Below are 22,481 nucleotides of genomic sequence, written 5' to 3' on the forward strand. Positions count from 1 at the left end.
TAATTTAACAAACATAATATCTAAGTGTGAAAACAGTTATTTATCAATTAAAATAATTAAAATATAAAAATTATTAAACTGAACACATCAAATATATATAATATTACTTTTAGGGAAATAATTGGTGTTATGGTTATAGATGACAAAAAATATGATAACCAAAACATCAATATAGTGTAATTTTAACACTAAATTTGATGTCATGGTTGGAGATGTCCGGGAGGATAAAAACGAAGAACCATTGAAAATTCAGAATGGAATACAAAATATCTGATAATTAATATTTAAAACTAAGCAAATGCCTATAATATTAGGCAAATATTTAAGAGTCAACTTACTCAAAATAAATAAAGAATTTGATAACTAAGCAAATGCCTATAATAGTAAAATATAAAATTAAACAGTTGGAGAGAGAAAGACAAAATTACTTGTGAGTCCTCGAAATAGTTTGCTTCTTTATATCTGGCAAGTAGAAAGTATATTTATTTATGGGTTAATTTGTTGAATGACTATATTAAAAAAAAATATTATTTTTGTAGTAAAAAAGTAGAGAGAGATAGGAAAAAAAGAAAGAGAGAGGATATGGTGAAATATAGTTTTTTTTTTAATTATATGCTCAAATTGCCCTATTTATATCTTTTGTTTTATTTTATTTTTGATTCCCAAAACAGTTTTTTCATAAAATGCAATGTACTTAGCTTTTCAGGCTTACCATTGTAAATGGTTAGGAAACAACTTTGTTTACACGTTTGACCAAGTAAATATGTAGAACTAATTTTCTTCCGTTGGTTTTACTATGTAGATTGGTTTTTCTTTTTGAAACATGCTATGTAGAATGGTTACGAAACATAACTTATCCTTTCAAATTTGCAAGTCAAAACCATTAGGTGCTAGAGGGTCACTGTTAGACAATGGGCAAAATAGTAAGTTTGAGTTAAAATTTAGTTCACATATGTACTAGTTAATTAATTAATAAAACTAATACCAACAATCAATATATGATGTTCGCCATACCGAAAATTTCAGCAGCCACGCAAAGTGCGAGTCTTGTTAGATGATAAGCACGTGTGAAAACATCTTAACACTTTCATTGTATTTGTCTTTTAGATTAAAGTGGTTGTATTTTCAACATGGCTATGACTAGCTATGAGCCTACGAGCAACAACAAAATCTCCATAATGATATAGAATTTTTGAAAAATCCGATAACTTTAATCTAAAAGTCAAATATAACGAAACATCTAATATACATATATATATAATTAATTTGCTAGGCTTTCTCTCAGTTCATGTCCAAATTTGTATTATATGATGAATATGATATTGTCTATTTGGAATATTAGAATTAATCTTGAGAATTAGAGTTAAATCCGCAGAGTTGCGGATTAAAATCTGCGTAGATTTACTTTTAAGTTCATTTCCAAAAAGTTTTGTATTATTCAAAATTATATATTTTTTATATATTGGACAATATTTATCTAAATTTCTAATGTGGAATTTGAATTCACATTTCTCATTTTTAATATAATTAATACAGTATAGTTGCAGAAAATCAAATGATGTAAACAATGACTAATGAGACATCATAGAATTTTTGGAAAGAAAATTGTAAAGTAGCACGTATTTTTGATAAATGAAAAATATCCATAGAGTTGAAATGGAACGCCAGAAATAAAGATATGTATTTTTGACATTGGTTGGATAATAAAAAAAGTGAAATTGCATCTCGTATACACAATTTTTCTCATAATTAACTCAATTGGGTGTGACTGGTAACCATCATAGGAACAATAAGAACATATAGAAAATGAATAAGTAGGAATAAAATTTTAGGAATGAAGAGGAATGATGGTTTCTTATCAAAATTAATGAAGAATTGATTTGTTCTATAATTCTTTACAAACAAAGGAATGAAGAGGAATGAAAAGAAAAACCTATTCCTCGTGAATGGTAAAAATTTTAAGGAATACCAAGGAACATAGTGTTCTTCCTCGTTCCCTTGGTCACCAGTCACATCCTAAATCCCACGCCATGATATCTTTGTCGATAGACACAACTTGTCACATCATGTGTATTTATCTAATTTCCAACTTTTTTGACTCATAAAAAAACTTGTCTGATTAAAAGGAAACCTTTGCGTTTTATATTCGACTTCGCCACTCTATATACATGATCATTGTATAAGAACCTCAAAGCTATATTGGGGACTCTGTATACATCAATAACTTCGCCACTTCTTTATTCCATACATGGCAATGTATAAGAATTCAAAGCTATATTCATCAACAGTGGCAGACCCACTTGAGGACTAATGGTGTCAGTTGACACCACAAAAATAATATAAAACGTTATGATAGGTGGCCTATTTGGTTAGGTAGTGCATGGCTGAACCCACAAAACACAAGTTCGATTGTCCCCAACCACACTGTTGAACTTCGCCACTCTGTATACATCAATAACTTCGCCATTGCAAGGTTTTTTTCTTTATGGAGAAATAAAGGTTCAAGCAGCTGCATTAAGGCTGCACCCAGAACGTCATGATTGTTATGAATCATATATATTCTGCATCTGATGCAGCATCATCCCTTCCATTGGCGCCAACCGGATGATTCAAATCATCCTTGATTCGTTTTGGTTTTAAGTTATTTCTTTTCTATTATTTGGGCTTTGGGTTTTAATTTGAATGACGGTTTATGATATCCTTATCTTATTAGTGTTTGTCTTAAAGGATGGATATATAAACATAGTTTTGTCTTCCTTATTTGATACGTTTGATTTTATAATAGAAGAGCTTTGCTTTTATCCCTTGTTTAGATTCGATTAAATTCATCGAAACAGGAAGTTGGTCTCAAGAAGCTATCGAAAGAAACTCTTGATCGATCCAAGAACAGGTCTCGAAGAATCCTAAATTCTTAGATCGACCGTTCACCCATTCGTACGATGCGCTAGGTTGGTATCAGAGCTCTGCTACGCTCCGAAACTTTCTCAACCACTACGATGGTTCGAAAAACTCGTTCTCAGCAATTCGTTGATGACGAAGATATCCCCGCTACTCAACATTCCGTCAATGAGCTTCAGGCTCAAGTTACAGCGCTTGTGGCCGCGGTAGCCGTGTTAACCACGCAGAACGCCACTCCAGCACTTCGCAGCAGACGCGACACATGACCTAATAACCATGACGACTCGGAGGAAGAAGAAGACGACGATGACAATCCGTTCGCTCCTCTCCGACGAACTAACCAGAACCGCAACAACAATAACGACTCCGACTCCGATAGCGACGTCATAAAAAAATCGTGGAAATCTAGTTTCAAACTTGAGATTTTGGAATTTAAGGGTTCAACCATACCAGAAGAATTGTTGGGTTGGTTTGTCACCGTCGAAAAGATTCTTGAGTTCAAAGAAATCCCATTGGATCGTTGTGACCCCTTTATCGAAATACGATTCCGAGATCGTGCAGCTGCCTGGTGGTCGCAAACAAAAACAACGCGCACTCGTCTAGGGAAATCTAAAATCTCTACTTGGGCTAAACTCAAGAAGGAGATGCAAAAAAAAAAATTTCCTTACAATTACGATCAACTAATGTTCCAAAAACTGCAGTCTTTGGCAAGGGAGTCGAACTGTTGATGAATATGCAACAGAATTCTTTAAGATGATCAATTGTGTGGAGGTACGAGATTCAGAGCAACAACTGGTCATGCGATTTATTGGAGGCCTACGTCAACAAATTCAGCTCACCTTGAATCTTTTTCAACCACAGTCCTTCTCTGAAGCTCACCAACAAGCTATAACAGTGGAGAATCAATCTCGTATGGGTTCTCACCCTTGGGGTTCCACCCGACAGAGCCCACGCCTGACGCCACCACCAACAAGTCGGAGACATCAATTGTCCCAGCAAATGCAGCACAACAGGCGCGACCGGGAGGGCTCCGGTGTTTCACGTGTGGTGAATTTGGCCATCGCCAGTCAGCATGTCCAACACGTACACGTCGAGGACTGCTCTTAGAAGAAGTAAACGATGATCAAGAGCCAATTTATGACGAAGAATCAGAGGAAGTAAAGGAAGTTTACCCCAACACTGGCCATCTCCCTGTGGTCCGATGTTCATACCTTGCGCCTCATTCTGATGTGAAATATCCCCAGCGCAACAAACTTTTTCAATTTTCAATCTTGCTGTACAATCAACGGCAAAGTTTGTACATTTGTGATCGATTCGGGTAGTTCTGAGAATGTTATCGCAGCAGATGCTATAGCTAAACTTTCTCTCAAAGACGAACCTCATCCCTCACCATATAAACTAGCTTGGCTCCAGAAGGATCATGATTTGATAGTGACTCGCCTAGCTCTTGTTTCTTTCTCAGTCAGTTCATCCTACAAAGACAACGTGTATTGTGACATCGCTCCGATGGACGCATGTCATCTCTTATTGGGCAGACCGTGGGAATTTGATAGACGCATCATTCATGGCGGCTCCCTCAACACCTACAGTTTTATATTTGAAAACCGCAAACTAGTGTAAAAGCCAGCACCAACAGAAACTTCTACTCTCTCTCAATCGACAAATCCAGTTTTGTTCTTGCAGAAGAAACCCTTTGTGGCCTCGATGCGTGAAACCGGTCTGGTCTTGGTGCTCATTACCAAACCAACGACCATAACACAATCCCCACACGTACCAGAAGACTTTCACCACGTCCTTGCTGACTTCGCTGATGTTTTTCCAAACGACTTACCGGAGGGTTTACCGCCTCTTCGCGACATCCAACACAGCATCGACTTCTTACCAGACGCGGCATTACCAAATCGTGCCCATTACCGAATGAGCCTGAGTGAACACGAAGAATTGCGACGGCAAGTAGAGGATCTTTTGGCAAAAGGGTTTTTGCGAGAAATCATGTCCCCATGTGCGGTTCCTGCCTTACTCATCCCTAAGAAAGATGGATCATGGCGTATGTGCGTTGACAGTCGAGCCATCAACAAAATTACAGTACGTTACCGGTTCCCTATTCCTCGCCTAGACGATTTACTCGACCAAATAGGCACGGCGACCATATTTTCGAAGCTGGACTTAAGAAGTGGTTACCATCAAATTCGGATCAATCCAGGAGATGAGTGGAAGACGGCTTTCAAAACCCGTGAAGGACTTTTCGAATGGCTCGTTATTCCCTTCGGATTATCCAATGCCCCTAGCACTTTTATGCGGGTTATGAATCAATCCCTTCGTCCTTTCATTGGTAAATTCGTGGTCGTTTATTTTGACGATATTTTGATCTTTAGTCACACAACAAAAGATCATATTCGTCACTTGGCCGAGGTTTTGGCTGTTCTACGCAGAGACAAGTTGTACGCTACATTGAAAAAGTGTGAGTTTGGATCACCACAGGTTCACTTCCTTGGCTATATTGTCTCTGCAGATGGTTTGGCCATGGATCCTAGCAAAGTTACGGCCATACAAACCTGGCCAACACCAGCTACCATCACTGAGGTACAAAGCTTTCACGGTCTTGCCTCTTTTTATCGACGTTCCACACTTCAGTGCCCTCATGGCGCCAATGACGGATTGTATCCGTGAGAGTCAGTTCACATGGACGGCAGAGGCTGACCGCGCCTTTTCTCTAATCAAGGAGAAGCTTTGTTCCGCTCTAGTTCTGGCCCTCCCCGACTTCTCGGTCGTGTTCGAACTCCACACTGATGCCTCCAAGATAGGGATTGGTGCAGTGTTAAGTCAGAAGGGTCGTCCCATTGCTTTCTTTAGCGAAAAGCTAGCAGGTGCAAGGTTCCGCTATAGTACTTATGACATCGAATTTTATGCAATCGTACAAGCCATCAAGCACTGGCGACACTATTTGTTCCATAAGGAATTTGTTCTTTATACTGATCATGATGCGCTTAAACACCTCAGTAGTCAGGGGAAAGTGTCTTCTCTCCATGCGTCGTGGATAGCTTATTTGCAGCAGTTCTCTTTTGTCATTAAACACACAGCGGGTACGTCGAACCGTGTGGCCGACGCGTTAAGTAGACGGCGTTCACTCCTGGTCGTCCTTCATTCGTCGGTCTCGGGATTAAGTACCTTCGTGGAGCTTTACCCGACAGACCCTTATTTTGGGCCTATTTATGCATCTGCCATGGCTGGATCATCTTCAGAGTTCACCATCCACGATGACTTTCCATTTCGTGGGTCGCGGCTCTGTATACCCGACTGCAGTCTCCGCCTTCGGCTCATCTCTGAGCTTCACCAGGAGGGTCACGTGGGGCGTGATCGAACTCTCCACCTGCTTACCGCGTCGTACTTTTGGCCCACCCTACGCCGCGACGTCGAGCGTTTTGTAGAGCGGTGTGTTGTGTGTCAGACTTCGAAGGGCAGTGCATCTAACGCAGGTCTTTATCTTCCCCTTCCCATTCCCACTCAAATTTGGACAGACATCAGCATGGACTTTGTCGTCGGTCTTCCTCGCACTCAGCGTGGTTTTGACTCCATCTTTGTGGTCGTGGATCGTTTTTTAAAAATTTCTCACTTCATTCCGTGCAAGAAGACCAATGATGCTCTCCAGGTGGCTACTTTGTTCTTTCGCGACGTCTATCGTCTCCATGGGTTACCTCTTACGATTGTCTCGGACCGTGACTCCCGCTTTCTTGGTCACTTTTGGAGGTCTCTCTGGAAACAGTTAGGTACTTCTTTGGATATGAGTTCGGCATATCTTCCCCAAACAGACGGTCAGACTGAAGTTACTAATAGATCATTGGGGAACTTGTTACGATGTCTGGTTGGTAATGCGATCAGAACATGGGACTCTAAGCTCCCGCAAGCTGAGTTCGCTCATAACCGTTCCGTAAACCGTAGCCTTGGGTTTTGTCCCTTTCAGTCGTTTATGGTGTTATCCCGCGAGGACCAGTCGATCTTTCTCACTTACCAGATCGTACGCATTTTCATGGTGACGCCTCCGCCTTTGTTGAGTCCCTTGCTGATACTCATGCGAAGGCAATCACGAACCTTGAAGCTTCGGCGTCCAAATACAAGACTGCGGCTGATATGCATCGTCGTCGCTTGGTCTTTGACGTGGAAGATCTCGTGTGGGCGTACTTGACTCGCGATCGGATGCCTGCGCACGCCTATAACAAACTTATGGCAAAGAAAATTGGCCCCCTTGAAGTTTTGGACATATAAATGATAACGCGTATCGTCTCCGCCTTCCCGCCAACATCACCACTTCTGATGTCTTCAACATCAAGTATCTTTCCCGCTTTCTTCCCACCGATACCGCAAGTGATTCGAGGTCGAATGCTTCTCAACCCGGGGGACCTGATGCAGCAGCATCCCTTCTTTTGGCGCCAACCGGATGATTCAAATCATCCTTGATTCGTTTTGGTTTTAAGTTATTTCTTTTCTATTATTTGGGCTTTGGGTTTTAATTTGAATGACGGTTTATGATATCCTTATCCTATTAGGGTTTGTCTAAAAAGATGGATATATAAACATAGTTTTGTCCTCCTTATTTGATACGTTTGATTTTATAATAGAATAGTTTTGCTTTTATCCCTTGTTTAGATTCGATTAAATTCATCAAAACAGAAAGTTGGTCTCAAGAAGCTATCGAAAGAAACTCTTTATCCAAGAACAGGTCTCGAAGAACCCTAAATTTTTAAATCGACCGTTCACCCATTCGTACGCTGCGCTAGTATCCAAACGTCGTGCATGTCTACTGCTGCAAAAACGCACGGGTCAGTGTCACCCACACCCTATTATTAATTGTTCGTCTTAGCTGAGCAATGGGCTTCCTTTTCGACCCAGTGTGATAAGTTTCCACTTTGACCATAGAATGGGCTTCAGAACTGGCCTATATTGTAAAGGCCGATTTGGTTAATATTCTCCGATGCAGATTTATCCTTGTGTGCGTAAAAAAAAAATGAAATTTCAAATTTTAGACACATTAGCAAATAATAATGTAACTAGTGATCTTTGTTGTTCCGGTGACCGGTGGCCTTGTGCTGCCGGTTACCTATCCTTTTGTTATTTTTGTTTTGTTGTAAAATAACTCTTCGCAAGGCGATTTCTGTTCCCTTAGTGTATCTTTCACTTCGCGATGGCGGATTTTTTTGTTTTGTAGCTATCTCAATTTCTTCATGATATTTTCTTTTTTTTCTCTGATTTTAGTTGGGTAAATAATATTTCGGCTTCTTCCTTTGTGTGTTTGATTTAAAATCCCGTTTTATATCGAGAGAGATGATTGTCTTTCTCTGGTTATTCTCAAGACTAATTCTTTGTTTAGCCGATTGGCTTATTTGCAGAGTATCTTAAGTTCTTTGAGTCGATTGATTAAGCTTGGGAATTATTTGGAAGACTCAGTAGAGTTGAAGCTCCTCGTAAAGAGACGCGTTTCTATCCATAATTTCTGAAGCTTTCTCGTTGGTATTCACATCTAGTAGAGATTGATAAGATATCTCTTTGGTAGCGACGGATAGTACGGAGGAAGGGGTAACTGCAGATGGTTTCAATGACTGAAGATGCTTTCTATTTGACGAAAAGTCAAAGCTTCGTTAATGGGCAAGAGACAAAGATACAAGATGCAATTTCGGAAGAGTCTGTGGTGGAGAAACTTTGCGGTGATCGGAAAGGTGAATTGTGGCATGAAGGACACGTGTGTTAACACGAGTTTAGTTAATATCCCAGAAGCTTGATACGTGTTAAAGTTGATAATATCAACTACCGCTTTATGGACATTTCTGTGTATTTTAAGTTATTATCTTTGTTGGGCTTTATTCAATTGATACCTCTGTAATATGTCAGTTGGGCCTCATTTCAATGAAATGAAAATGTTGACAAAAAAAAAGTAGCGTAGAAAGTTCCGGAGTTCATCTTAGATTGTAATTTGTAAAGTAAATTTTAGGACATACATGATTTTTAAGAGAAAATGAGATAATATGATATATACTTCATTTTTGGCATAACTTATAGAATCAATGATAATAAATTAAAGCTCCTAAGAAAAATTTATATATATATATAAGATTATACATTCCAAAATAGTAATCCAAAGGACAACTACTTTCCCTTTTTCTTGTCTTGTGAATTAAAACGAGGAAAAATACGTTTATAACGAATAAAATCATCTCCTAACAAAATCTCTTGGTCGGTTGGCAAAAACGACACCGTGTTTCATAAGCCAATATCTTTCTATCTCCTCCGGCGTCCGTCCCGGAATCCTTCCGGCTATCAATTCCCACCTACGAACCGTATAAGATAGACTAAAATTTACAGAAATTACGTAAATATCCTTTATTCCGATAAAATTCAATTAGAGTTTATAAGTTGGTTAAACCTAGCTGGACAGAACCATACAAACACTGCTTGATAAAAAGACGAATCAAACTAAAATTGTGGAAACAGTTTTAGAATTCTATTATATAATTGCACAAACATAAATATGTTTTGCTAATCATTAATCAATAAGCAAATCAAAAACAGTCTTGCTTAGGTTTCTTTATATATAAGAAAATCAAAATGAATAAGAAAACAAAAAGAGTATAGCAAAATCAAGATGGATCGAGAGTGAGTGTGTGTTTTACCTGTCTCCGACGAGTTTATACATCCGAGAAATGAGATCTTCTTCTTCCTCCGTCATCTTCACAGCTTCCCATTCTATGCTACTCACTTCTGCTAACCATCAAATATCAGTCTCAATCCAATGAAAGATAGGGACAGAAGCAGAGAGGTAGAGAGAGAGAGCTAAGCTGATCACCTTCGGAACACGACGCTTTGGCCTTGCTCTGTCTATGACGTCGTCTATCCATTTTTATCGTCTTTGTCGGAACAAAAAAAAAAGATTCAACAAAGAGAGAAGAAATCTTGAGAAACAAGAAGATTGATAACTTTTTTTCTTGTATTCCTCGAAAGAAAAAGTGAGAGAGGGGCTCGAAAAAGAATTGAAAATTAGACAGATTATTTTATAACTGCGCATGTCAGGTTAATTCCTAGAATAACCTCTTATATAGTAATTAAAAAACATTAATTTTGTAACTACGTTTCACCGTGAAAAATGAAATTCAGATTTTTTTTTTAAATAAATTGGTCAATCTTAACTTATACTATACTTTTTATTAAACTAACTATTAAATTGGTAAATAGTATACAAAAAAATATTTTCGCACTTTTCTTAAATAAAAGCTACGAAATTACCTAATATGATTAACATATATATGACAATTAATGATTATGAATGATAAATATTTGATAATAATTTGTGTATCTTAGCTATTTTTTTGTTTAATTTTATATTATTAAAATATATTAAACAACCACATTAACCATATAATAATTTTTTTTTCTTATATGTTATATTTTGAATTTTTAAAATGACTATAAATTATTAAAAATGTTAAATGTCTCACACTAAAAATTTTTGTGATCAGTGGTTTAATTTTTTTGCTAATAACAAGATGCAAATGATCATAAATCATATGAATATAAAGTCTCATTTACTAGACATTCATATTATATATTAATATAGTTTCAAATTAAACTATATAACATAGAAAAATATTTAAATATGATAATTTCTAAATTTGTATTGAAAAAGTATTGAAACCTTGATATTTTCATTAAAAAATCGCACATTAGAAATTGTGTGTTTATCATATGAGTATGAATTCTCAATAATAAATATTTATATTAAAATTGACTATATATATGTCTATGTCAGTGAAATTTAGTTATATACCGTATAAAATAAATAAAATGATTGTTTTGATTTATTTATCAAAAAATTATCGTAAATAAAAAAGATGTATTGTTTTGATTTATGTCTTTACTCTAATTTAGTTATATACATAATATGTAAATGAATACAAATAGATAATAATAGATTAAAATTAGTTTTATAGTATATAACATTCATCCCGTGCAACTGCGCTGATCTTAAGGTAGTTATTTATTAATATTATCATACTCAATTATTAAATATTTTATTAAGTAATTTAATTCAATGAGCAGAAGAAAACGAATCTGTAAACTGTAGTTACGTCACTTACGTACTGTCTGTGTGTTGGCTTCAACGGCCTCGTTCATCAGATAGAAGAACGACAGATACAACCATAACTACTTCTATAGTAACATCTTCAAACCTTTGACTTGCGGTTGTAGGAACGGAAGGAGCTTCTCTGAGGTTGACTTTGTAAAAGACGAATATATCCCTACTATTATGCTGTTCTTTTCTTATAATAGCTTCGTTTATCGATCCGCGCAACCGCGCAGATTTTTGTTTTTATTTATTTTTATATAAACATTTTGTTTTCAATTTTAAATTAGTATATGTTATAATATATATGTGTCTATCAATTTTTAAAACATAATAAGTTTACGGTATATTTTTTTCATTGAATAAATTGTTCAAACTTTCACATGTATTTGTATTTTCTTCCATATATATATTTTTGGATTATTAATTTATTATTAAAATTGTAACTATATATATAAAGATTAGTAAAATATTGTTTTATTATCATATTCAAAGATATTGTAACATTTCACAAATTTAGAAAGTTTATAAAAAATTAAACTTTTCGCTTCGTAGATTTATAATAGTGAGTAAATAATTAAACATTTAGTTTTTGTTTAATTTTTAAAATAAACTATATAGTTTTAAATTTGTTTTCATTGGTTTAAGGTAGTAAAGATTAATCACTGTTAGATAATATGATTTTTGTTATTTAAAATTTTTGTTTTCATTTATTTTTATATACACATTTTGTTTTCAATTTTAAATTGATATATGTTATAATATATATATGTCTATCAATTTTTAAAACATAGTAAGTTTACGGTATATTTTTTTCATTGAATAGATTGTTTCAAACTTTCACATGTATTTGTATCTTCTTCCATATATATATTTTTGGATTATTATTTCATTATTAAAATCGTAACTATATATATAAAGATTAGTAAAATATTGTTTTATTGTCATATTCAAAGATATTGTAACATTTCATAAATTTAGAAAATTTTTAAAAAATTAAACTTTTCGCTTCATAGATTTATATTATCGAGTAAATAATTAAACATTTAGTTTTTGTTTAATTTTTAAAATAAACTATATAGTTTAAAAATTTTTTTCATTAGTTTAAGGTAGTAAAGATTAATCACTGTTAGATAATATGATTTTTGTTATTTAAAAAAAATCTTTATAATTTTAAAAGTTAACATCTACAAATATTTAAATAATTAACATATGGAGTATAGTATTACAACATTAAATTATATCTATTTAATTTAAACAATTTATAAATCCAATGGACCATCTATTATTTAAATCTAATTATTGATAACCCAATAAAAATTTCTGATAGGCCCAAAATTTAAATGATAAGATTAGAGATTAAACGTAACATTACTTTCTAGGAATATGTCTATTTTAAAAAAAAATCACATATGAATCAAGGTTGTGACTTATGTTTTAATATATAAGATTAATAATGTGCCAACTAAACTTATTGAATTCCAAATACAAAGATTTTGTTTCATAAACTATATTGGAAATCTAACAAATGACATAGATAAAAAATCTGTCAAAGCTATAAGATAGTTATTAAATTGAAAACATAACAATACAATAATAACACTAGTGATTTGTTTTGCAAGAAAAGTCTCGGACATTCCATTTGAAAGTTTGATATAATAAGAGGAAAGTTTGGTAGAAGAGAACACCCAAATAAATAATTCTGATATTCTAATCAAACGAGAGCGAAAAAAGAGGGTAAAGAGAAGAATAGTTAGCTCGAAACAAATCTCTAGACCAAAAGATCCGGTATCATACTTATTTTGTTAATTAATTAACATATATTGATTACAAATATGCTTTAACCGCATCTCGAGATCTGTTTAATCATATACTTCAAGGGGTGACTCTTATGTCACATAAGGAGTTAGACAAATGGAGTGATCAAGAGCAGAGAATCACATTTGTTTCCATATAAAGCTTGGGACTCGGAAAAGGCACGATTCAGACAAGTATAACAACAAATATTCATACATGTGATGCTTAAAGAAATGATATTTAATCAACCAAAAAAGATAATTGAAAATACACTGTATGAGACTAACCTTCTCTCGCTATAATTAAAATACACTTCAAGATAATTAAAATAAGTCTTTTTGTTTTCAGATTGCGTGTAAGATATGAAGTGAGAAGGTGAGATAAGTCTATACTGCTCTACTTACATTTTTTGGAAGATGTATATAAAATAAAACATTGAAAACGTTCAATCTTTTCAATGCATGCTTTAAAACACACTATAGCGATGACTTGAATAACCAAAACAATCTAAAACCATGCCAACGTTGTGATGAGTATGCACCTCGTATGACTTTTATTTGGTCTTAACCATTGCTCAAAAAATCGTTAGGGCGGTCGTTACTTAGACATATATGATAAATAGATAACCAGTGTTTGAACGGATGCCTAGACCAGTTCTTTGAATATTTAGATCGATTCTTAAGAAAAAAAACATTTTGAAAAAACCATTCGTTCATACAGAATTTGTTGATTAGGCGAACACATACACCAAATTTTTAGAGAGTGCATTACCAGATAGACACTTTTTATCTTTCTTTACATTATGTGACACAATCTACTTGTTGAGCACTTTCACGGAGTCCAATGAGTGTTTTGGATGAAATGTCCTTCTGTCCAACGAAAAGAGGTCTTGTTGTTTGGTTGTGTTTTTTGTTTAGTTAGGACAATTTTAGTTGGTAGTTGCTTTAAGAAACTTTAGCTTGTAATTAGTTTCTTTTAGGAATTATTATGATACGAGGGACTGCGATCCGCCGTTGGATGGAGAAAAGGCATGGACATTCGGAGTCCCAATCGGATTTCGGTTTTATCCATTAGAGTTTTAGTTTTTCGGGTTTATCAAAATCAACCCCATTCGGGTTATATAAAAGTTCGGTTCGGGACCGGTTCGGGCTCTATCGGATTCGGGTCGGGGTTAGTAAATCTTCAAAGAACCGGTATATCCATTGTATTTTCGGGTTCGGGTCCCAATCGGTTCTTCGGTTTTAAAATACCTGATTTGTACCTATTTTGTAACTAAAACATAAATAAAATCGGTTCTTCGGATTTAAAATATATGATTTGTACATATTTTAATGGCCAAAACATAAATAAAATTGATTCAAAAATAAGAAAAAACATCAAACGTGATCATTCAAAATCAAGCGAAGGATAAACATAGTTATTGATAGAAACAAAACCAGATAAATGAAATCATAAAACAAAAACTAAGTTCTCATGAAATGAGAAACATTATTCAATGAAAACAAAACCAAAATCTAAAAACTTTAGGCTTCAACCGCCATATTCCACCATCAACCTTCATGTAATAGATAATTATTTTAGAAGTTCAATAATATCGTAAAGTATTTTGGATACATATTAAGAATTAAGATCATAAGTTCTTTTTGTGATTTTAAATGTTTCGGATTCTATCGGATATCCATTTAGGTTCGGGTTCGGCTCAGATAATACCCATAACCCAAAATACCAAAAAACAGGATCCATTCGGTATTTATGTCGGGTTCAGATCGGTTCGGATTTATTTTTATCGGATCGGATTCGGTTCGGATTTTCGGGTTCGGTTTATTTGGCCAGTCCTAGGAGAAAGTAAACGAGATCGCAGGAGTAGAGTCATTTGTACTTTATGTACCCCATCGTGTTTAATTCATTATTATTTCAATTTACGATATGTAAACAAAAATATAATAACCGTATATAAATCATTTTTTTCTTATTATTTTGATATCCATATACATATACTTTATACTTTAATATTTAACTAAAATTTTAAATTATAATTTATTGTACATGTGTTACGTGGAAGTGGACAAAGAAAATATGTTTTTCAAATTTTATGTTTTGTTTTTTAAGATATATATGACAAAAAAATTTACTACAATAAAGAATCTTTTTTTTATTTTCTATATTGTGATATCCACTTCGAAATAATTTTGTGATATTTTAATTTCTATATATAATTCTATATATAACCCATACAAAAAATATATGGACATGGATGATAAAAGTGTGAATGTTAGAGATGTGGACATTGACATAAAATTTGTAAACGTAGAAGACATAGACATATTTGTATGATAAATAAATTGTATCCAAGTTAAAGTTTGAACATAAAATATCATGTACATAGTTCATGTGCACATGGACAAAATATGTCTTTGCAAAAAGATCATGTGATTGGATGTCTATGGAAAATTATTTGTGAGCGAGTAGATGTGGACATGGACTAGGACATGTACATAATAACATTCTTTTGTTGGTAATATGTGTTATGAGACAAAAATCATTTGTTTTTAGCTCATTTAGATTATTTTAGGATGCATTTGGATGTCTTGGATACATATATACATGTTTATTTGCATTTGATAGGGTCTGGATTATACAATTAAAAGTTTGTGGCTAAATCAAGAGAACCATAAAGCACATTTTAAAAATATTGGGGTTAACGCGTGAATAACCAAAACTTGAAGGACCACAGTTGAAAAAATGAAATTTCGCCATTGCAGCCTTGCTCTCGAGCATAACCCAGCTCACCGACTCATAGCAGATCAAACTGGACGACATCAATAAGCTCCACGAACCTCATCCGATTCCACCCCTTTTCTTTGTTCATGATGGCTACAAAAATGGAGAAAGATGAAGAAAGACGAACAGGTGGAGAGAAAATTACAAAAACAGACAAGCGGCGAGGACTCTGGATTCATGATTTTCTTCGACAATTGATAAAGAAGAAGGAGAGGGTTTGGTAAAATTAGGGTTAGAGAATTGGGGAAAGTAAATCTGAGATTCAAAAGTGATGCTCGAGACGGCTTTTTTTTTAAAAAAATTTGATTGAATTTCTTTTTAAAATGATTTTACGACTTAGTTAGAGTTAATAAAGTTATCTGTTAGTTAGAGTTAGAAAAGTGTAGTTGAGGCATGCAGGACATTGCACACAGAGAAAGTATGTCTGCAATACAGCTGGGTTTCGCAGGTCAACGCGTCCTATCTGACCCGTTAATCCGCAGGTCGACTCATTTTTTTACTCAAAATTCTGATTTACATGACCCGCAAAGAAAAAATGATGTACCCGCATCCGTTCCGCTGAGAATTGTGGGTAGTCCGCGGCGGGTCAAACGGGGCAGGACCCACGAATAATGAATCATATTCCCAGCGCTACACTCTCGAGCAACAAGTGGTCTCAATCTGCAATTGGAAAAATTGGAAAGTGATAATGTATTTTAAAGAGTAAAAAATTCATTTTTAGAACACTACATTGGGCGAGTTCTGCTGCAGCAAGCAAAAAAAGATGCAAAAGAATGACGAGATAACAATGTCCATACTCAAGAATTGACTCCGGGACAACAGAGCAATGTGAATCATTCTCGCAGGAAAATATGGAAGAGACCCAGGGAAGGATGGATAAAATGCAATACTGATGGCTGTTTCGTCAATAATCTAATTGAAAGTAAAGCTGGTTGGATTTTTAGAGATCATCGAGGTCAATACTGTGGCGCAGGACAAGCCATTGGGAATAGAGTTAATAACGCTCTTGAGAGTGAACTACAAGGTATTTTAATTGCAATGCAGCATGCGTGGACAAGAGGAGTGAAGCTTTTGATAATAGAAGGAGATTGCAAGAAGGCAATTGATATTTTAAATAAAGAAACTCTGCAGTTCGATACCTATAACTGGATACGTGATATCAATTGGTGGACAAACCAGTTTGAGGAAGTCAGATTTGTATGGACTCACCGAGATGCTAACCAAGTGGCTGATTTGTTGGCCAAGCAATCGCTACCAGAAAATGATAGATTTTATTATTACAATTATGTTCCTTCTTGTGTAACTCATTACTTACACAGAGACTTTGTAAGTTCGGAACAAATTCATTAATAATAATCACGTGTTATAAAAAAAAAGAACACTACATTGGGCCAATAAAGCTCACTACTTTACTTTGGTCTTTAAGGCCCAGTAATGTAAGAAACGAAGCGTTTTCATTGTTGTTATGGGTTGTCGAGGGAGAGGTGAAACGGTGCGTTTTGGGTAGTAGCTACGGGAGTCAGGTAGAGAGAGAAAACGCGAAGGCTTTCTTCAACTCTCTCTCACTCAGAGGGTCTTTTAGCCCTAAGACTTGGCGTCGACTCAGCCGAACTGTGTTGATCCTTTCCTTCAGGTAATGTCTCGTTTTCCCTTCGTTTTCTATGAGAAAATGCTGCGAAACCTCTAAAAATAGAAAATCCAAGCTCGGATTGATTTGATTCCGTCGTATTAGATTGGCTTTTGATTCAAATGTTCTTACAACAGGATCGTGGTTATGGCTTGCTTGCGTGGTATCTCGAAGAGAGTTAATCTCTTACAGAGACGAGTTTACCCAACGTGTGGTCATCTAATCAGTGATGATAGAGATGAAACTAAACCAAGTTCTGATACAATGATTCGTAAAGTCTTTGCCTTTAATGGGGCTAACACGCTTACCTCAATGTTTATGGAGAGGCAATGTGCTGCTGGTCCGTTGGGTCTTGGATTGTCTTCGTGTCGGTTTATGAGCTCTTCTACTACACCACCGGAATGGTCTGATAAAGTTGATGGTATCGACTTTGTTGCGCCTGAAGTTGTTCCTGATCAAATCGTTGAAGCTGTGACGACGACAAGCCAAGCTGTTGTTCCTGCTGTCAACGAGGTTGCTATTGCAGCTGCGGATTCTGCTTTCCCTGTTGCTGCTTTGCAGCATTTGATTGATGGTGTTCATTCCTTTACTGGTTTGAACTGGTATGTATACACCTATAGTTTCTCAAGCTCGTGTTTCTGTTTTGTATGTGTCCTCTGTAAGCTCTTTTTTTTTTCGTTTTCTTTTCAGGTGGGCTTCGATAGCTTTGACTACTGTGCTCATTCGTGGTGTTACAGTTCCCATTCTCTTGAATCAACTCAAGGCTACTTACAAACTCAATGTCAGTTCTGAGTGTATTTTTTTTCTTACATTGTTAGGATATATGCCTCTTTTTGCACTCTTGTGTTTCATCTATCATGTTCTTGCAGCTTCTGAGGCCTCAACTTGAGGAGTTAAGACAAGAGATGGGCACTAAGGTACAAGCTGTTTCCTCCTCCTTTTCTTTACTTGTTCTTTCTGTGCACGTGACCGTTTGTGAGTGTGTCTCATTGTTCAAGGCCATTATTCTTGACCTCTATTCTGTTATAGAGGTAGGTTATGATGACATTTTGCGTGTTGTTATTTTCTTAGGGTACGGATCCTGAAGCCATGGCAGAAGGCCAAAGACGGATGCAGTTATTGTTTAAACAGTAAGTCCAATTTTTTATTTTGTCTCGTAAAAGTACAGCTAGTTTCCTCCTTTGCTGATAACTGTTTTTGGTGGATTGGCTTTAGGCATGGTGTAACTCCGTTTACACCCCTCAAAGGACTTATTATTCAAGGTCCCATCTTCATCAGCTTTTTCTTCGCTGTAAGATTAGTTTGATCTCACTTGACTCTCATCATTGTTTTTCTATGCTTTCGCTGATTGATGCTTTTGTCTACATACAGATCAGGAACATGGCCGAGAAAGTACCGTCATTTAAAACCGGTGGAACTCTCTGGTTTACTGATCTCACCACTGCAGATACTACATATATCTTGCCACTTCTCACCGCCATCACTTTCATAATTATGGTGGAGGTAGGAGGAGCTCTTTACAAGTCGTTATCTTCAGACCTAATATATATTGAAAGCAAGTCTTGTATTGTTTTTTTGTCTGTAGTCGAACATGCAGGAAGGTATGGAAGGGAATCCCGTAGCTGGAACTATGAAGAAATTCTCAAGAATCATTGCCTTTCTCTCTATTCCAATTCTGATGGGCATTGAGAAGGTAACGATTACTCTCCCACTGTTCATTCTTTGTTGTTGATAATAAGCAATGAGTTTTTTTGGGCAGGCATTGTTCTGTTACTGGCTCACTTCAAACCTGTTTACTCTTGGGTATGGATTAGGCAAGTCCCCTCCCCTCTTTCTTTCCCACAGAGTCATGATACGTGAGATAAAAGAGTTTTGATGTGACATATTGTTATATAATGTGTGCAGCACTAAGACGTCCTGATGTGAGGAAGCTCTTGAATCTCCCGGATGCTGTCACCTCTTCTTCCACCGGGCAGCCAAAGCCGCCTTCGCCTATTCCATTTTCCTTTGAGCAGCCAAAAGACCAAAGTGTTGTTGGTCATGAAGATCCTCCTATGTCTTCCTCCGAAGATCCTTCTATGTCTTCCTCTGAGTCATCTTCGAGTGTTCCAGAGAGAAAAATCTCAAGGAGTTCAGTGCTGAATCAGAGAATCAGAACTTTGGAGAGACAACTCAAGGACCAAAAGAAGAAGAAGTGAGAGACTCTTTCTTTTCTTTTCATGTTCAAGTTGTCTTGCTTGAAAACTGGCTGAGATACTATAGACGGAGAAGGGATTAAAGGTTTTGAATATTGAAGGCAACAATCAAGTCATATGGATCTCACTATCTTATATACATTCAGTCTCATTGCTTACATCACATGTATGTGTTACCTAACGAGGTCCTCTTCTTCTTCACTCGAACAGCACGCAACTAGAGATATACGGATGATTGGAAATGATACGTGCTTTGTACAATATGGCTAATACTTGCTTATCCAGAGCTCTGTCTATTGAAATGTTTAACAGGCTTCTGGCAACTCTCTCAAGTCTTAAACTGTGCTTGATCATTCGTTTTACCTGTGCATTACTGACTGTAGAGCTGACGACAACTGTGTGCCGCCAATACAACTTGCAATCATATAGCTGCGCGTTTGTTCTACCAAACTTCGTCCCATATCTTTGATGGTGTCACGAACTTTGCTACAATAGCAAAAGGATAAAACTATTACTAATAAACCATGACCCTCATCTTGAGAACAATATGGCATTCCTCGTGACATTACCTCTGCTGTTGATCAATACCAGTCAATTCTTCTTCTAGAAATCCCATCTACTTCAGAAGAACCATAACTCTCAATTTCTTCCGCTACTGTCCATGGCAAAGGACTCAAAAGGATCCAAACCGGAAAGGGTAGCATCGAGAACACCAATTATCTGTGTAAAATATTTTTAGCAAACACAAAAAAAAAGAACATCATATCAGCAAAAGTCCAAAGACTAGTTGACACTTGCCTCTTTTGAGAAAAGAGATGGAATAGATTGCAGAGCTGCCCGTTCTCACTTCTCTCCGGACAAAATCCTGAAGTTGATATAAACTTTAAATACTTATAAGTTTCACAGTACTTCAAACACTATACACACTTCCAAATTCTAATAAAAAACGTGGCTTACAAAACAGGTTTTTTTTTGTTAAGTAAAAAAAGATCACATTACTTATAATAATTTAAAATATCTTTTATACGTATCACTTTACTTCAATAATTTTTGGATATAAAACCTATCTATTTAGGAAAAATATTTATGCAACACTTTTATCATATCCACACATTCGTAAACAAAATATTTAATTGAAATTGATATAAAAAACTAATATTTATAGTTAAAGATGTCTATATATTATCTATTTAACTAATCTATTTTTTGTTCAAATTAAGTTTTTATAAAATTACACTATTAACAGAAGAAAACCACACAGAAGATATATTATTTCATGCAAACAATTTTTATTCACAACTAATATCAAAAAAATATGGTGAAAATATAAACATTTATTAATGGCAGTATTATATAAACCAGCTTATATAACACTAAAAATAGTATAAAATATTTTGTAATTATTTTATCAAGTAAACAATTTCTGTATCACTATAAAAATGAAAATAGCAGTGCATGGCACGGATCCTGATTGACTATATAATGCTATATTACTTTGAAAAAAACTAACAGCGTGTAAAAACGATAGTTTATAAAATATTATCAAATCATGAAATTTTAATTTTAAACATATATATAAATATAAATTTACCGCATCTAAAGGGTAAAAGACTCACAGCTGTGAGTATCGTCCTGAGTTCGATTCTCTTTGGGCACTCGAGGCACCCTTAAGTGATAAAAAAACGCGGATCCTGCGGGCCTCGTAGTGATTAGTCATTGGGCCTAGAAAACCTTCGGGATCACACTGTTATAAAAAAAAATATATATATATAAATAATTCGCCCAATTATTAAAACATGAACGGAACCGAAGTAAGTTAAGATTTAAACCGTTTCCTAAACTTTTAAATCCGAAAACGCACATGACCAAGCCAAACCAAAAAAAAAGGGCCAGGTACGTAACAACCTATTACAGCCCATCAAACTCTTCGAATTCCGTTCTAGTCATAATGTACGCATTGAGCTTTTAATTCCATTCCGTTAATTGGCAATATACTAGTATAAAGCAAAAACTGTATTCATCAGAAAGATAAAGAAACGAAAAGGTTTTCTATTGTTGAAGAAGGCTTTGATCTTATATCGTTATGGAGTGCAACTCAAGCGATTTAAATGTTTCGAGGCAAAAGAGGCAACGAACAGAGGACGACAAAACACGCTCTGCGATGCTTGATTTTAGTGTTCTTGATTGCCCTATTTGCATGGAGCCACTCAGTATTCCTATATTCCAAGTTACGTTTCAAATATTGGAATATTGAAATTTTTTTTCTTTTGGATTACATTTGGGTTTCTTGCATGTGATATCTATTTCTTTTCTCAGATATAAAGTAAAGTGGAAAATACTTTGTCAGATTTTATTCCTTGAATACATATTTGAATGTTAATTCATTGAATTTGTATTTCAGTTCTTTTTTGCTTTTTTGCTTTCTTATGTGAACTCTATCTGGTCTGATTTATTTTGCCATCCCGTTTTAACAGTGATGGTCCTGAAAATTTCGGAACTTTAGACCATTTAGTAAAAATTTCAAAAGTTTGGAGGCCTAATTTTTTTTTTTTTACAATTTCAGGGATCTTTTTACATATAAAATTTTTCAAAAATTTTGGGGACCCGAGACGAATGTTTCATTAGGCTTTACCGATGACCGGCCATGCGTTTTAGTTACCTTTTGATTTAGAGGGATATAGAATGTCCTTCTGATTTATAAGGTCGGATTCAGTTGCTGTAGCCCATTACTTATAATGTGCTCGATAGTTTTATATGTGGATATTTCTTTGCTGCTCAGATGAACAACAGTGACAATTGTTTAGTTCCTCGTGAATATAGCGAGGAAGAACTATTGTTAGAGGTCAGTGTTAATGGTACTGTTTGATGCACTGAAAGTCTGAACCATCCGCTCAAGAATAATGGAAGTTCTCATATTGTTATTATTTATGACTCATAAGTTATCAATAAGTAGGTCTGGGACGGATCGGATATCCGGGCAATTTTAAGGTATCCGGATCCGGATCCTTATCCGGCGGATCCATAATTTTACTATCCTTATCCGGATCCGGGGTTCTCGGATATCCGGGTGTCG

General features: G+C 35.3%; 2 protein-coding genes across 3 annotated transcripts; one reads left to right on the plus strand and one right to left on the minus strand.

Annotated features, from left to right (window-relative positions):
- Positions 1–8,110: 8,110 nt before the first annotated feature.
- Positions 8,111–10,082, minus strand: LOC106438299 (transcription factor CPC). Of its 2 annotated transcripts, none has more exons than XM_013879413.3 (3): positions 9,734–10,057; positions 9,561–9,648; positions 8,111–9,218 (listed from the first exon to the last, which is right to left on the minus strand). In XM_013879413.3, exons 1-3 carry the CDS (start codon positions 9,783–9,785, stop codon positions 9,101–9,103), a joined length of 258 nt encoding a protein of 85 aa, XP_013734867.2. In that variant the 5' UTR covers positions 9,786–10,057; the 3' UTR covers positions 8,111–9,100. The 2 variants fall into 2 exon arrangements, with proteins under 2 accessions (XP_013734867.2, XP_048608674.1); XM_048752717.1 differs by having other exon boundaries at positions 8,960–9,239; positions 9,734–10,082.
- A 6,980-nt stretch (positions 10,083–17,062) lies between these two features.
- Positions 17,063–19,571, plus strand: LOC106438300 (mitochondrial inner membrane protein OXA1-like). The gene is made up of 10 exons (XM_013879415.3): positions 17,063–17,219; positions 17,351–17,815; positions 17,904–17,994; positions 18,083–18,130; positions 18,285–18,343; positions 18,429–18,504; positions 18,585–18,716; positions 18,799–18,906; positions 18,973–19,027; positions 19,119–19,571. Exons 2-10 carry the CDS (start codon positions 17,361–17,363, stop codon positions 19,409–19,411), a joined length of 1,317 nt encoding a protein of 438 aa, XP_013734869.1. The 5' UTR covers positions 17,063–17,219; positions 17,351–17,360; the 3' UTR covers positions 19,412–19,571.
- The last annotated feature ends 2,910 nt before the right edge of the window (positions 19,572–22,481 follow it).

Source organism: Brassica napus, chromosome C3, assembly GCF_020379485.1.
Source record: "Brassica napus cultivar Da-Ae chromosome C3, Da-Ae, whole genome shotgun sequence".
Classification (NCBI taxonomy): Eukaryota; Viridiplantae; Streptophyta; class Magnoliopsida; order Brassicales; family Brassicaceae; genus Brassica; species Brassica napus.

Coding starts and splice junctions, on each gene's coding strand:
- LOC106438299 (XM_048752717.1), bottom strand. CDS start 9,785: ATGGATAGACGACGTCATAGACAGAGCAAGGCCAAAGCGTCGTGTTCC. Junction 9,649..9,733: donor CAAAGCGTCGTGTTCCGAAG/GTGATCAGCTTA, acceptor GATGGTTAGCAG/AAGTGAGTAGCATAGAATGG. Junction 9,240..9,560: donor TATAAACTCGTCGGAGACAG/GTAAAACACACA, acceptor TGTAAATTTTAG/TCTATCTTATACGGTTCGTA.
- LOC106438300 (XM_013879415.3), top strand. CDS start 17,361: ATGGCTTGCTTGCGTGGTATCTCGAAGAGAGTTAATCTCTTACAGAGA. Junction 17,816..17,903: donor TCCTTTACTGGTTTGAACTG/GTATGTATACAC, acceptor TTTTCTTTTCAG/GTGGGCTTCGATAGCTTTGA. Junction 18,907..18,972: donor TTCTGATGGGCATTGAGAAG/GTAACGATTACT, acceptor TTTTTTGGGCAG/GCATTGTTCTGTTACTGGCT.